Genomic DNA, 15,847 nt, shown 5'->3' with positions numbered 1-15,847 from the left:
GGATAAAAAACGCACTATTTAAATTGAATTCATATTGAGGATGGGAGTAGCTTGTTTTCCTTCTCTTGGCAGGTCACTTCGTACTGGATGAGGACTTGGAGAGGACGGTGTTTGCAGTGAATCTGGGGACAATCACTCCACTGGAAACAGTGACCATTTTGATAAGCACCTCACTGGAGCTACAGACTTTGCCCAACGGCACCATCCGGCTGGTGCTTCCGTCTGTGTACGTCCCCACGCTGGTTACGCTTGGCAGCGATTCACAGACCACCGCAGAAAGCCACCTCAAGAGGTAAGTCGTACATCGGCTGTGTCAGACATTATTTCAGCCACCAGGACAGGCGATTTGGAAAATCGATTGTCAACAGAATCGATTACTATTAGAATCAGAAACAGAATCGGACTCACAATCCCAAACATAATCAGAATCAGAATCAGGTTTAATATCACCAGAATATGTTGTGAAATTTGTTATTTTGCGGCAGTAGTACATTGCAATACATAAAATATCCTATAAGATACTATAAGTTAAAATAAGAAATAATGTAAGTTATTTTTTTATTTATATATATATATATGTATATAGTGTGGGCACATGGCCAAGTGGCCAAGTGGTTAAGGCATTGGACTAGCGACCTGAAGGTCGTGAGTTCGAGCCCCAGCCGAGGCAGCGTGTTGTGTCCTTGAGCAAGACACTTAATCACACATTGCTCTGCGACGACACTGGTGCCAAGCTGTATGGCTCCTAATGCCCTTCCCCTGGACAACATCGGTGTCGTGGAGAGGGGAGACTTGCAGCATGAGACTGCTGGTCTTCCATACAACCTTGCCCAGAGTGAAGACTTTCCAGGCACAGATCCATGGTCTCGCAAGACTAACGGATGCCTTTACTTTACTTTATAATTAAGTAAGTAGTGCAAAATGAGAACAAAAATTGAGTGAGAAAGTGTTCTTGGATTCATTGACAGAGGGGAAGAAGCTGTTCCTGAATCATTGCATGTGTGTCTTCAGACTTCTGTACCTCCTACCTGATGGTAGCAACAAGCAGAGGGCATGTCCTGGTGACGGGAGTTCTTAATGATGGACTAACGCAGCAGCAGTACATTATAATAAAAGAACTATATATTATAATTATATATATAAACTAAGTATTGCAAAAAAGGGAGTAAAAATATAAAACAGTGAACGTAAAAATTGTAAACTTCATTTATTCCAGTTAATTTTCAGGGGCAGAAAAGTAAAAGTTAAATTTTTATTGAGGTTTTGTAAAACCCTTGGCCTTTGGTTCTGAGTGAGTTCAGTGACGAGGAACCTGAAATCGACAAAATCCCCAGGCCAGAGAAGATGGAGAGCTAATCATAAACATAAGAGATTTTACGGACGCTGGAAATCAAGAGCAACGCACTAAATGCTGGAGGAACTCAGCAGGTCAGGCAGCGTCTATGGAGGGAATAAAGAGTCGACGTTTCAGGCTGAGAGCCTTCATCAGGATAGGGAGTTCACCAGCTCTCCATAGGAGCCTTAGCTACCTGTACCAGATTACCTGTCTTTGAGTGTGCGCCCTGATCATTGGATTGTGGAATCCATTTCCCTCCTCACCAGCTTCCTGAGGTCGCCACATGGTAAAATTAGATTCTGATACAGATTTATTTATCACAGGTATTTTGAAGCATACGGTGAAATGTGCTGTTTGCATAAACAACCAACGCACCCAAGGAGGTGCTGGGGGCAGCCCACAAGTGTCACCACACATTCCGGCGTCAATACAGCCTGTCCACAATGTTTAACAAAACACTGCAAGCTGCAACAGCAACACAACAGCAAAACAAGCTCCTTTCACACCTACCCCCTACCCTCTCATACACACAGTCAGGCCATCGACAGATATTGCAGCTTAGTGCCACCCTGACCCGAAATTGTGAGAGCCTTAGATAGGGTGGACTGTATAAATCTTTTCCCAGGGTGGGCAATCTCATATACTGGAGGAGATGCATTTAAGATGAAAGTGGGGGGGGGCAGGGGGTTTATTTGTTTGTTTGTTTATTTATTTATTTAGATGGATTGATAGATAGATAGAGCACGGAACAGGCCCCCTGGCTCTTTGAGCCTGCTGCCCAGCAATCCTCCGATTTAATCCTAGCCTAATCTCAGGGCAATTTACAATGACCAGTTAGCATACCAACCCACATGCAAGTCTTTGGACTGTGGGAGGAAACTGGAGCACCCGGAGGAAACCCACACAGACGCAGGGAGAACATACAAACGCCTTACAGATAGTGGTAGGAATTGAACCCAGGTCACTGGAACTGTAAAGCATTGTGCCGACCTCTACACTACTGTGCCGTTTAAGGGAAATGTATGGGGCAAATTCATTTTACACAGAGAATGGTGCGTGGGATGGGCTGCCAGGAATTGTGTGGCAGAAAACAGGATAGTGACCTTTAAAAGGCTTTTAAATTGGCAGTTGAAGAGGCCAGGAATAGATGGATATGGATTGTGTGCAAGCAGAAGATATTTAGTTTAATTTGGCATCGTATTCAGCATGGAAACTGTGGGCCGAAGGGCCTGTTCCTGTACTGTACTGGTCTCTGTTCTCTGCAAAACCAAAGACAGTTTTCAGCTAATTCCAGTATTCCAGATCTGACGTCTTTCACTAGGCATTAAAAAACCATTAAAATTGCTTAAAATTATTTAAAATCCTCATAACTATTTTTGAGAATATATTATTAAAGTGCATTAAAACACTAATAAATAATTGAAAAATGTTCAGCTAACAAATATTATAAACACATTTGAAAATATTTCCTAATCTGGAATCCCAATTCACATAATAGAGAACCCCACTCTGACACCAGGCCTGGCTGTCCATGGTTCTACATTTCTATGAGCGGACGAGACCAATGGAAGGTCCAACGGTCAAGAAGGCAGTCTCTGCAAGCATCGTGGAACGTGTAGAGCAGGACAAGACACAGAAGACGTCCTGGTCATCCACTGCGCCTAGTCCCATCTCCAGCCGTCTCGACTCTGTCTTGCCACTGGATCCAGATGGGAATTGGGAAGAGAGAGCGAGGCTGACGCTGCGCAACTCTCCCTCACTTAAATCCAAACCACGCGCTAGTCTCGACACCTTCATTATGGTGTCGAGGTCCTCATCGACGTCAACGATGGACAAACACACAGTTCTATGGTTCTATGTTCCAGTCCGACACCAGGCCTGGCTGTCCATGGTTCTACAGTTCTGTGGTTCTATATTCACCCAGCCAGATGGGAGTCCACCAGTGGAGGAACGGGGGTAAGACAATGTCAGAATCAGGCTTATTATCACTGACCAAAATGAGTCAGCTTCTTCGCCCTTCCTTTACAGTCCTGATGAAGTTCAAAGTAAATTTTATTATCAAAGTACATATATGTCACTATACACAACCCTGAGATTCTTTTTTCTTGTGGGCATACTCAATAAATCTATAGAATAATAACCATAACAGAATCAATGAAGGACTGCCCAACTTGGGCAATCAACCAGAGTGCAGAAGACAACACACTGTGCAAATGCAAAAAGAAGAAATAAAATTGTATCATTTCTTAATGCATGCATTACTAAATGACAATAAAAGAGGACTGCATGTCTTCATGATCTAAATCTAATAATAATAATAAATAAGCTTTTTAAATATTGAGAACATGAGATGAAGAGTCCTTGAAAGTGAGTCCATTGGTTGTGGGTACATTTCAGTGATGGGGCAAGTGAAGTTGAGTGAAGTTATCCCCTCTGGTTCAATAGCCTGATGATTGATGCGTACTAACTGTTCCTGAACCTGGTGGTGTGGGTCCTGAGGCTCCTGTACCTTCTACCTGATGGCAGCAGTGAGAAGAGAGCATGGCCTGGGTGGTGGGGGTCCCTGATGACGGATGCTGCTTTCCTGTGACAACACTCCATGTAGATCTTCTCAATGGTGGGAGGGTTTTACACATGATGGACTCGGATTCATCATCCTTGATGGAATGTGCTGCCTGGTATGGTGGTAGAGGCTGTAAATGGATAGAAAGAGGATGGAGGGATATGCACATGGTGTAGGTAGAAGGGATTAGTGTTTGGGTGTTTTTAATTCGCTTTTTAGTTGGTTTGGCACATCATTGTGGGCCGAATGGTCTGTTCCTAAGCTGTATTCTTCTATGACTTTAAAGCATCTCAGCTTGAAACATTGACTGTTAATTCATTTCCATACATGCCACCTGACCTGCTGAGCTCCTCAGCTCTTTGCATGCGTTTCTTTGGAAAACCAGTATTTGCAGAATCTTTTGTGTTTAGAATGGAGAGTGATGCCTGATTTTATTTGTTAAGAACATAAAATTACCCCAAGCTGCCAATATTAACCAGCCTTTTGAATTCCATGTGTTCCCAGGAGAGATAGGCAGCGCTGCTGCTCAAACCATCAACAGCACCAGGAGACTGGCAGCCCGCTGTGTTTAGCAAAGCTCGTGGATGATGAGGTCGCCAACGCCATCGTGTATGACTTCAGTTTTCACCTTGAGATACGAGCACCGTGCTTGCTGGCAGGTCAGAGCTGGAAACAGTCACTCTTCTTGTGGGTTGTGCAGCCTTCTCCACTTGTCCAGGGTCTGGGCTTCGGGGTAGTGTCACGCTTTACAGCACTGACGATCACACAGTGAGGTGTGTCATTTGCATCAACGACCAACACAGTCCGAGGATGTGGAGAGGATGTTTCCTTTTGTGGGGAAGTCCAGGACCAGAGGATGCAGCCTCCAAATAGAGCAGAGGTTCCCAATTTTTTTAATGCCATGGACCAAATACAATTAAGCAAGGCGTCCATGGGCCCCACATTGGGAACCCCGGAATAGAGGGATATCCTTTTAAAACAGAGATGGGTGGAATTCAGTGCCACAGGTGGCTGTGGAGGCAAAATCATTGGGTACTTTTAAAGTGATGGTTGATAGATTTTTGATTAGGCAGGGTGTCAAAGGTTACAGGGAGAAGGCAGGAAAATGGGGTTGAGAGGGACAACAAATCCCTATTGTGTACAGTTCTGGTCACCGAATTATAGGAAAGATGTCAATAAAATTGAGAGAGTACAGAGGAGGTTTACTAAAATGTTGCCTGGGTTTCATCTCCTAAGTTACAGAGAAAGGTTGAACAAGTTAGGTCTTTATTCTTTGGAGCGTAGAAGGTTGAGGGGGGACTTGATAGAGGTATATAAAATTATGAAGGGGATAGATAGAGTTGACGTGGTTAGGCTTTTTCCATTGAGAATGGGGGAGATTCAAACAAGAGGACATGAATTGAGAGTTAAAGGGCGAAAGTTTAGGGGTAACATGAGGGGCAACTTCTTTACTCAGAGAGTGGTAGCTGTGTGGAACGAGCTTCCAGCAGAAGTGGTGAGGCAGGTTCGATGTTGTCATTTAAAGTTAAATTGGATAGATATATGGACGGGAAAGGAATGGAGGGTTATGGACCGAGTGCAGGTCGGTGGGACTAGGTGAGAGTAGAAGTTTGGCACAGACTAGAAGGGCCGAGATGGCCTGTTTCCGTGCTGTAATTGTTATATGATAATATGGTTATAAATCAGCCATGATGGAATGGCAGAGCAGACTCAATGGGATGAATGGCCTAACCCTGCTCCTATGGCTTACGGTCTTATCTGCTGGGGGCAGTCCACTTTCAACACCAACAGAGCATGCCTGCAACTCACTAACACTAACCCGCGCATCATTGGAATGTGGGAAGAAACGGGATCGGCTGGAGGAAACACCCGCGGTCACGGGGAGAACGTACAAACTCCTTACAGACAGCAGCAGGAACTGAACCCCACTCGCTGGTAACTACTGTGCCGTAGGGCCGCCATGCCGCCATACAGGACGTGACATGTAACCTTTACAATGTGGAATTATAACAGCAGGGCAGGGCAAAGGCATAGAAATACCACCAATTAGAAAATAAATGCAGAGTGCAAAAGAAAGGAACGGTGAGGGAGCACGGGAACATGGACCGTTCAGAAATCCGATGGCAGACGGGGTTTTGGATCAAGGACTGAACATTCATGTCTGATGAATTAAACTGGAACCTCAGAGTTCAGAAGAATGAGGAATCAGAATAGGGTTTACTATCACCGACAGACGTCATGAAATTTATTGTTTTGTGGCAGTAGGACCACGCAAGACATAAAAAGTCACTAAGTTACAAAAATATATAGAGAGTTAGACGTGGAGAGAGACAGACAGATAGTATACAATACAATAGAAAAGAACTTTATCGTCCTTGCTGAAGACAACGAGATTGCGGTAGATTGTGATAGATAACATAGACAAAATGCTGGAGGAACTCAGGAGGTCAGGCAGCATCTATGGAGAGGAATAAACAGTGTGTGTTAGATAGATGAATAGATGCTGAAAAAATAGTGAGGTAGTGTTCATGGTTTTATGGGCCATTCGGAAATGTGATGGCGGAGGGGAAGAAGCTGTTTCTAAAATGTTGAGTGTGTGTCTTCAGGCTCCTGTATCCTCTCCTTGATGACTGTAACCAGAATTTTTATTTCTTTTGGTTATCTCATTCCTTGGTTTGGTGTGGAAGCCATTACTGGCGGCCCTGACTGACCCTCAGACTCTGTCCTCTGCAGGTGTGGAAAGCCCGACGCACTCGATCCGCGCTGACGCTGACCCCACCGCAATATGTGCCAGCAGCGTGACGATCACCTTGGCAGAAAAACACACCTTCGACAGACCTGTGGAGATCATCATTCATCCCAGCGGTTGGGAAATGTTTCCTTTTTTTAAATTCTGGTCCGTGTGATCTGTGATAAACTGTACCTGTGAGCCCTGCCAACAGACCGGCTCACCGTGCACAGAACTAGAAAGATTTGGAAACCGGGATGTCCCAGTTGCTTAATTTTTAATGATCCCAGGGGCAGAACTGTGCGAAATCAGCTTCGTGAATCCTCTCCCTAGGACGGTGTAATTAACATCGAACATGATTACAGATTCAGATTCAAAATCAAGGTTTTTTAATCACTGGCATTCGTCATGAAATTTGTCGCTTTGTGGCAGCAGTGCAGTACAATACATAAAAAATGACTGTAAATCACAATAAGAAATAGGTTCGGTATATATAATTAAATAGGTAGTGCAAAATGAGAACAAATAATACTGAGATAGTGTTCGTGGGTTCATTGTCCATTCAGAAACCTGATGGGGGAGGGGAAGGAGCTGTTCCTGAAACGTTGAGTGTGTGTCTTTAGGCTCCTGTACCTCCTCCCTGATAGTAGCAATGAGAACAGGGCACGTCCTGGGTGATGGGGGTCTTTAATGACGCATGCCGCCTTTTCGGGGCATCATCTTTTCAAGGTGTCCTCAATGCTGGGGAGGCCAGTGCCCATGATGGAGCTGGCTGAGTTTACAACTTTCTGCAGTTAGAATTGTTTACATAGTACATCTGTTAGAGTCTTTGGTGACATACCAAATCTCCTCAAACTACTAATGAAATTTAGATGCTGTCGTACCTTCTTTATAATTGCCTCAAAGTGTTGGGCCCAGGAATGAACTTCAGAGATGTTAACACCAGAAGCTCAAAACTGCTCACTCTTTCCACTTCTGGTCCCTCGATGAGAACTAGTGGTGTTCCCTTGACTTCCTCCTGCTGAAGTCCACAATCAATTTCTTGGTCTTACTGATGTTAAGTGCGAGGTTGTTGCTGTGACACCACTCAACCAGCCGATTTGTCTCACTCCCTACGCTTCCTCGTCACCATCTGAAATTCTGCCAACAATAGTTGTGTCACTGGCACATTTATAGATGGTGTTTGAGTTGTGCTTATCCACACAGCTCTGGGTGTAGAGAGAGTAGAGCAGTGGGCTAAGCACACATCCTTGAGGTGCGCCAGTGTTGATCGTCAGTGAGGAGGTGATGTTACTTCTGATCGGCACTGACTGTGTTCTCCAATGATGACCCAGTTGCAGAGGGAGGTACAGAGGCCCAGGTTTTGACGCTTGTTGATTAGTACTGAAGGGATGATGGTGTGAAGGCTGATCTGTAATCAATAAATTTCAGTCTGACATACATATTGCTGTTGTCCAGGTGATCCAAAGCCAAGTGGACAGCCAGTGAGATTGCATCCACTGTAGACCTATGTTGTGCTGATCTTTTAACCCACTCTAAGATCAATCTAACCCTTCTCTCCATTTTGTTTTCATCCATGTGCCTATCTAATAGTCTCTTAAATATCCCTAATGTATCGGCCTCTACCACCACCCCTGGCAGGGTGCTCCACCCATCCACTACTCTGACATCCCATCTGTGCTTTCCTCCAATCACCTTAAAATTAATGCCCTTTGTATTAGCTATTTCCACCCTGGAAAAAAGTCTCTGGCTGTCCACTCGATCTATGCCTCTTATCATCTGTGCACCTCTATCAAGTCACCTCTCATCCTCCTTCACTCCAAAGATTCCTTGCTCACTCAGCCTATCCTCAATAGACGTTTTCTCTAATCCAGACAGCATCCTGGTAAATTTCCTCTACACCCACTCTAAAGCTACCACATTGCTCCTGTAATGAAGTTGAACACTGTTACGTAACCGGCAACAACGAATATTAATCCAGACAGGTTTTATAAAAACAACCAAACACTTATTAAACACATATAAACGATAAGAGGAGAAAAAAAACGAAGGAAAACTTTAACCGGAGATTAACAGGTACGCAGCCGTTCACCAACTCCACTCGGCTCTGGTTCTTAAAGTGTTAAATGCGAAAACAGTTCTTAAAGAGATAACTTCGAAAGTCAAACAGAATTACACGTTCAATTGGGAGAGACTTCTCTAGAGAAAGATTTCTTCACAGACGCACCTTTACTGCCGGTTCTGTCCACAGGATTCCCGATGCCAAAAATAAACAGTTTAAATCGACTGATCTTAAATTCCTTTTAGAGAGAGAGCACCTTTTTGCATGAACTCATTGCCCTTTTGCAAGAGTTATCTCGATGCAGGTTCTCTCCAACGAAGACTCAATAAGGTCAATTCTTTATTAAACTGCCAAACGATGCTGACTTCTCTCGATCCTTCACTTCGATGAATTCTTCACTCTCCCTTCAAAACTGTCGGAATTGAGTAAATTGGCACTTCCAGCCACAAATTCCCAGTCCAATAATACAAATCTTGTAAGAGAACGCACCTTCCGTTTTAAAAATGAAACTGTGTCACAAAAACAAACATGCAACAGAAACGGAGATACAGCACATTCTACCTGGAAATCCACAAATTCAAAAACTAACTGTGTCACCTGGGTCGACCCTTATATAGTCACGGGGCACATGTCATCACGTGACCTCACATCGGCGGGAAAATCACATCAGGTGACCTCCAAAAGACCATTACATCATTCTCACAAAAAAAAACAGATCTCCTTGAGCAGGTAACAAACAACACATACTCCAAGTGTCCATCAGGGTTTTATAGAGCTGCAACTTTATTTTGTGGCTCTTGAATTCAGTCACCTGACTAATGAAGGCAATAAACCATATGCCTTCTTAGCCACTCTAAGATGCATTACTGGACAGTTAGCCAATGGGACTGTTGTCAAACCTACTTCTCTGCATAAGTTTGTGTGAACCGTGGCCTGAAAATTCAGCAGTTGTAGGTTGGCTCCGCAGAGAATACACTGGACAATAAAGATTTTGCTTCCTGAATACTTTTGGATGTATCTTATGGATTTTGAGCTGCTGAACAGGAAAAACACCATGAAATTTCCCGGCCACGCTCCATGTTTTTGAAGTCACCTGTATTTGTTATTTCAATTCATAATTCAAGTCAGAATAACTGATGCCAGGATTAAGGAAAACATTTTTGTTGGTTCACAGATCAAACAGGTCATCAATGACAGACAACACACATCAAAGTTGCTGGTGAACGCAGCAGGCCAGGCAGCATCTCTAGGAAGAGGTACAGTCGACGTTTCAGGCCGACCTGACGAAGGGTCTCGGCCTGAAACGTCGACTGTACCTCTTCCTAGAGATGCTGCCTGGCCTGCTGCGTTCACCAGCAACTTTGATGTGTGTTGCTTGAATTTCCAGCATCTGCAGAATTCCTGTTGTTTGCGTTTTTAAAAATCAATGACAGACAATTTGACGGACTTCCATTGGCACCGGAGAAAATCACATAGAAGGCTTTCTGAGATGTTGTTGAAAATGTTCTTGGCAACTACAAGGCACCAAGTTATGTGCAGCTGGTCGACAACATTTTTCAAGCATACAAAACCATGGAGAGCAACATGTCACTAAAGATTCATTTTCTGCATTCCCATTTGGATTTCTTCCCTTGCAAATCTTGGCACTGTCAGTGATGAGCACGGTGAAAGGTTCCACCAGGTCATTGTGGTCGTGGAGAAACAATATCAGAACAACTGGAATTCATCAACCCTGGCTGATTACTGTTGGACACCTAAGCAAGACGCCTCAGACACCGAGTACAAATGAAAATCAACAACAAAACATTTATAGCTTAATTGAACTATTGCAAAACATCAGCACCATTATGCAATTAAATGCATTATATTCAATAAAAATCAATTTCTTCTTCCTCCAAATCCCTAAGCGATTCAAGTAGTCTGAAATTATATTTGTGTTCAGCTTCAAGCGGTCTATCATAACAAAACAAATTCCGAGGAAGCAATGCTTTCGAAAAAAATTTGATGTCCAGCAACTCCAATCAGTACCTGAAGCAGGTCTGCCCATCATTTGGCACAATATCATGTGCCGAAGGACCTGTATTGTGTGTTAGTGTTCGACAGTCAGTGGATACTTTATTAGGTGCAAGAGGTACCTAATAAAGTGGCCATTCGGTGTACGTTCGTGGTCTTCTGCTGCTGTAGCCCATCCACTTCAAGTTTTGATGTGTTGAGCATTCAGAGATGCTCTTCTGCACACCAGTGTTACAAGTCATGGTTATTTGAATTACTGTCACCTTCCTGTTAGATTGAACCAGTCCAGCCATTCTCCTTTGACCTCCCTCATTAACAAGGAGTTTACACCCACAGAACTGTCACTCACTGGATGGTTCCTGTTTCTCACAACATTCTTTGCAAACTCTAGAGACGGTTATGGGCGAGAATCCCAGGAGATCAGCAGTTTCTGAAATACTCAAAGCATCCCATCTGGCACCAACAATTATTCCATGATCAAGGTCACTTAGATCACATTTCTTCCCCATTCTGATGTTTATTCTCAACAACATCTGAACCTTTTGATCATGTCTGCATGCTTTTATGCTTTGAGTTGCTACCATATGATTGGCTGATTAGATATTTGTATTAAAGGACAGGTGTACAGGTGTACCTAATAAAGCAGCCACAGAGTATATGTTCTATCTTTGTATGGACTGCAATTTGAACTACAAGATATCGTTGTAGCAGAAGTTCAATGCCCTTTGTGTGTGTGTGTGTGTTTTCTCCTTGGAGCGTTGGAGGATGAGAGGTGACCTGATAGAGGTGTATAAGATGATGAGAGGTATTGATCGTGTGGATAGTCAGAGGCTTTTTCCCAGGGCTGAAATGGCTAACACAAGAGAGCACAGTTTTAAGGTGCTTGGGAGCAGGTACAGAGGAGTTGTCAGAGGTAAGTTTTTTACTTTTGGATAGGTACATGGAGCTTAGAAAAATTAAGGGCTAAGAGTAACCCCAGATAACTTCTCAGGTAAGGACATGTTCGGCACAGCATTGTGGACTGAAGGACCTGTATTGTGCTGTAGGCTTTCTATATGTGTGTGTGTGTGTGTGAATTGCCTGTTAATGAAAAGTGTGATTCACCGTTGAACAATGAGACTGAATGGCAGACAATCCTTGTGTTCGAGTAAAGATAGGAAGATTTGCTCAGGGGACTGACAGGTACCTTTGTGATTCATTAGGCATAAAAAAATAAGCTACGTCATCACCAATGGAGGCAATGCACTCACTGATAAGTGGAACAAATTGAAACAGGCTTTGCTGCCAGGTTGAACTAAAGAGAATCCATCTGGCAGAGGGTCAACACAAAATGCTGGAGGAACTCAGCAGGCCAGGCAGCATCTATGGAAAATAGAAAAGTCAACATTTCGGGCTGAGACCCTTTGGCAGGACTGGAGAGAAAAAAGATGAGCAGTAGATTTAAAAGGTGAGGGAGAAATACAAGGGGATAGGTAAAACTGGGAGAGGGAGGGATGAAGTAAAGAGCTGGGATGTTGATTGGTGAGAGAGATACAGGGCTGGAGAAGAGGGAGTCTGATAGGAGAGGACAGAAGGTCATGGAAGAAAGAAGAGGGGGGAGGAGCACCAGAGGCAGGCGATGCGCAGGCAAGGAGATGAGGTGAGAGATGGGAAAAGGTGATGGGGAATGATGAAGTGGGGGTGGGCCATTACTGGAAGTTTGAGAAGTCAATGTTCATCCCATCAGGTTGGACGCTACCCAGCCGAAATATAAGATGTTGTTCCTCCAACCTGAGTGTGGCCTCATCACGACAATGGAGGAGGCCATGGATTGACATGTCGGAATGGGAATGGGAAGTGGAATTAAAATGGGTGACCACTGGGAGATCTTGTATCTTCTGGAGGACGGAGTGTAGGTGCTCAGTGAAACGGTCTCCCAATCTACAAGGGGTCTCACCGATATACAGGAGTCCACCCTGGGAGCACCGAACACAGCATATGACCCCAAAAGACTCACAGGTGAAGTGTCGCCTCACCTGCCTCCTCTACTGTCGCGATGAGGCCACACCCAGGCTGGAGGAGTAACACCTTGGACTGCCAGCATCTGGGTAGCCTCCGACTCGATAGCATGAAAATGGATTTCTCAAACTTCTGGTAACTGCCTCCCCCACCCTTCACCATTCCCCATTCCTGTTTCCCTCTCTCACCTTATCTCCTCACTTGGTCATCACTTCCCTCTGGTGTTCCTCTCCCCTTCCCTTTCTTCCATGGCCTTCTGTCCTCCCCTACCAGATTCCCTTTTCTCCAGCCCTTTATGTCTTTCCCCAGTCAACTTCCCAGCTCTTTACTTCACCCCCCCTCCCGATTTCACCTATCACCTACCATCTCGTACTTCTTCCTCCTCTTCCCCCAACTTCTTACTCTGACTTCCCCTCTGCCTCTCCAGTCCTGTTGAAGGGTCTCGGCCTGAAACATTGACTGTTCATTCCTCTCCATAGGTCCTTCCTGACCTGCAGTTTCTCCAGCATTTTGTATGTTTTGCCATTAACACTCTGTATGTTTGTTTTTGATTATTTAACTAAATTATTGCTGTGAAATTATAGACAATAGACAATAGGTGCAGGAGTAGGCCATTCGGCCCTTCAAGCCAGCACCGCCATTTACTGTGATCATGGCTGATCATCCACAATCAGTATCCAGTTCCTGCCTTATCCCCATAACCTTTGATTCCGCTATCTTTAAGAGCTCTATCCATCTCCTTCTTGAAAGCATCCAGAGACTTGGCCTCCACAGCCTTCTGGGGCAGAGCATTCCACATATCCACCACTCTCTGGGTGAAAAAGTTTTTCCTCAACTCCGTTCTAAATGGCCTACCCCTTGTTCTTAAACTGTGGCCTCTGGTTCTGGACTCACCCATCAGCGGGAACATGCTTCCTGCCTGCAGCGTGTCCAGTCCCTTAATAATCTTATATATTTCAATAAGATCCCCTCTCAGCCTTCTAAATTCCAGAGTATACAAGCCCAGTCGCTCCAATCTTTCGACATATGACAGTCCCGCCATCCCGGGAGTTAATCTCGTGAACCTACGCTGCACTCCCTCAATAGCAAGAATGTCCTTCCTCAAATTTGGAGACCAAAACTGCACACAGTACTCCAGGTGTGGTCTCACCAGGGCCCTGTACAGCTGCAGAAGGACCTCTTTGCTCTTATGCTCAATTCCCCTTGTTATGAAGGCCAGCTGCCAGTCGCTTTCTTTGTCCAAAACTCTGAGCAGACTTGAGGGAATTGAACTCTGTGCATCGGATATCTCACTCAACACTGGCGTTCAAGTAGCCTCCGGTCACTTCCGTGGTGTTAGTTGTCACTGGCGGCCTCCTGGCTCAGCAGGACGGAACCAAGAGGCAGAACAGAATCAGGTTTAATATCAGTGGCAGGAGTCATGAAATGTGTTGCTTTCCAGCAGCAGTACACTGCAATGTATAATAATAAAAACTATACATTTCAATTAGACTCTTGCACAGTACTGTATTTGTCAATGTGGAGCAGAAAGCGAGTTCATAGATCTGATGGGGGTAAAGGATGTTGGGAATAGCGAGGGTGGAACGCCACAGGAGGGGTGTGGGACAGGTGGCAGAGAAGGAGTGCCAGAGTGGGGGGGTGGTGTGAGTGCAGACACCGGGCAAGGCCATTTGATTCCAAACAATTGGTTTATTGATCATTACAGAATGTCTCTCTGGTGCTCCCCACTCCCTCCCCTCTCCCTTCCCCTTTTCCCAACCATGATTCCCCTCTCCCTGCCCTCTTCCCACTCTCAGTCCACAACAGAAACCCATATCAGAATCAGGTTTATCATCACTCACAGATGTCATGTTTTTTTTGTGGCAGCAGTACAGTGCAATACATAAAATTACTACAGTACCGTGCAAAACTTTGTATAACATCAAATTAAATAAGTCGTGCAAAAAACGAGCAAAAATAGTGAGGTAGTGTTTATGGGTTCATTGTTCATTCAGAAATCTGATGGCGGAGGGGAAGAAGCTGTTCCTGAAACATTCAGTGTGTGTCTTCAGGCTCCTGAACCTCCTCTTGATGGTGGCAATGAGATGCGGGCATGTGGGGGTCCTCAATGACAGACACAGCCGACGAGATCAGCTCTCAGCTCCCTGCACCAAACCCCAGTGAACCGTGTCCTGAAAATTCAGCAACTTCAGCTTGGCTGTGCGGAGAATACTAATCAGTCCGTGGTCTGTGCATTAAACGTCTGCAGTGGAGTAAAATAAAAAGCAAAATATCTTCTTGTTGGCTGATAATGAAAGGGACCAGTGACTGGAAACGATTCTGAGTGTGCACAAGGCTTCCAAATGTCATCCATACCGGGATATTGATAAAAAATTATATCTGCCTTTGTGTGCCGAGAGTTCATCAACACAATTGATTGAAGAATATTAATAACAGTCAGTGTTGTTAATAGTTTGTCTCTGTAACTTTGACATGGTATATTCTTAGAAACGTAGAAAACCTACAGCACAATACAGGTCCTTCAGCCCACAATGCTGTGATATTCTTGATGTGATATTTCCTCCTGATGTTGGTCGATGTATTTTGATGGGAAATAACATGAAGACCATAAGACATAGGAGCAGAATTAGGCCATTCAGCCCATTGAGTCTGCTCCACCATTCCATCATGGCTGATTTATTATCCCTCTCAACCACCATTCTCCTGCCTTCTCCCCGTAACCTTTAATGCCCTGATTAATTAGGAACTTATCAAACTCCACTTTAAATATACTCGATGACTACCCTCCACAGCCGTCTGTGGCAATGAATTCCACAGATTCATCACCCTCTACTAAAGAAATTCCTCCTCATCTCTGTTCTAAAAGGACGCCCCTCTATTCTCAGGCTGTGCCCTCTGGTACTAGACTACCCCATCATAAGAAGCAGCCTACCTAGGCCTTTCAATATTTGATAGACTTCAATGGGATCCTCCCTTATTCTACTGAATTCCAGTGAATACAGGTCCAGAGCCATCAAACGCTCCTCATATGTTAACCCTTTTATTCTCGAGGACCTCCACTGGAACCTCTCCAATGTCAGCAAATCCTTTCTTGGATAGAGGGCCTGAAACTGCTCACAACACTGTAAGTGCAGCCTCAGTATGACG

The 15,847-nt window shown here is 44.5% G+C and overlaps 1 protein-coding gene across 1 annotated transcript in view; it reads left to right on the top strand.

Annotated features, from left to right (window-relative positions):
• The window catches only part of vwa5b1 (von Willebrand factor A domain containing 5B1), a 126,642-nt gene that overhangs the window by 11,149 nt on the left and 99,646 nt on the right, over window positions 1-15,847 (top strand). The window contains exons 3-5 of the mRNA XM_072244953.1: window positions 73-292; window positions 4,404-4,558; window positions 6,633-6,764. Coding sequence (XP_072101054.1) covers window positions 73-292; window positions 4,404-4,558; window positions 6,633-6,764 — 507 coding nt within the window. The remainder of the gene's footprint in view (window positions 1-72; window positions 293-4,403; window positions 4,559-6,632; window positions 6,765-15,847) is intronic.

Source organism: Mobula birostris, chromosome 27 (genome assembly GCF_030028105.1).
Source record: "Mobula birostris isolate sMobBir1 chromosome 27, sMobBir1.hap1, whole genome shotgun sequence".
Taxonomy (NCBI): Eukaryota; Metazoa; Chordata; class Chondrichthyes; order Myliobatiformes; family Myliobatidae; genus Mobula; species Mobula birostris.
Note: the sequence above shows the minus strand (reverse complement) of the source record. Positions and strands in the feature narration are given on the sequence as shown.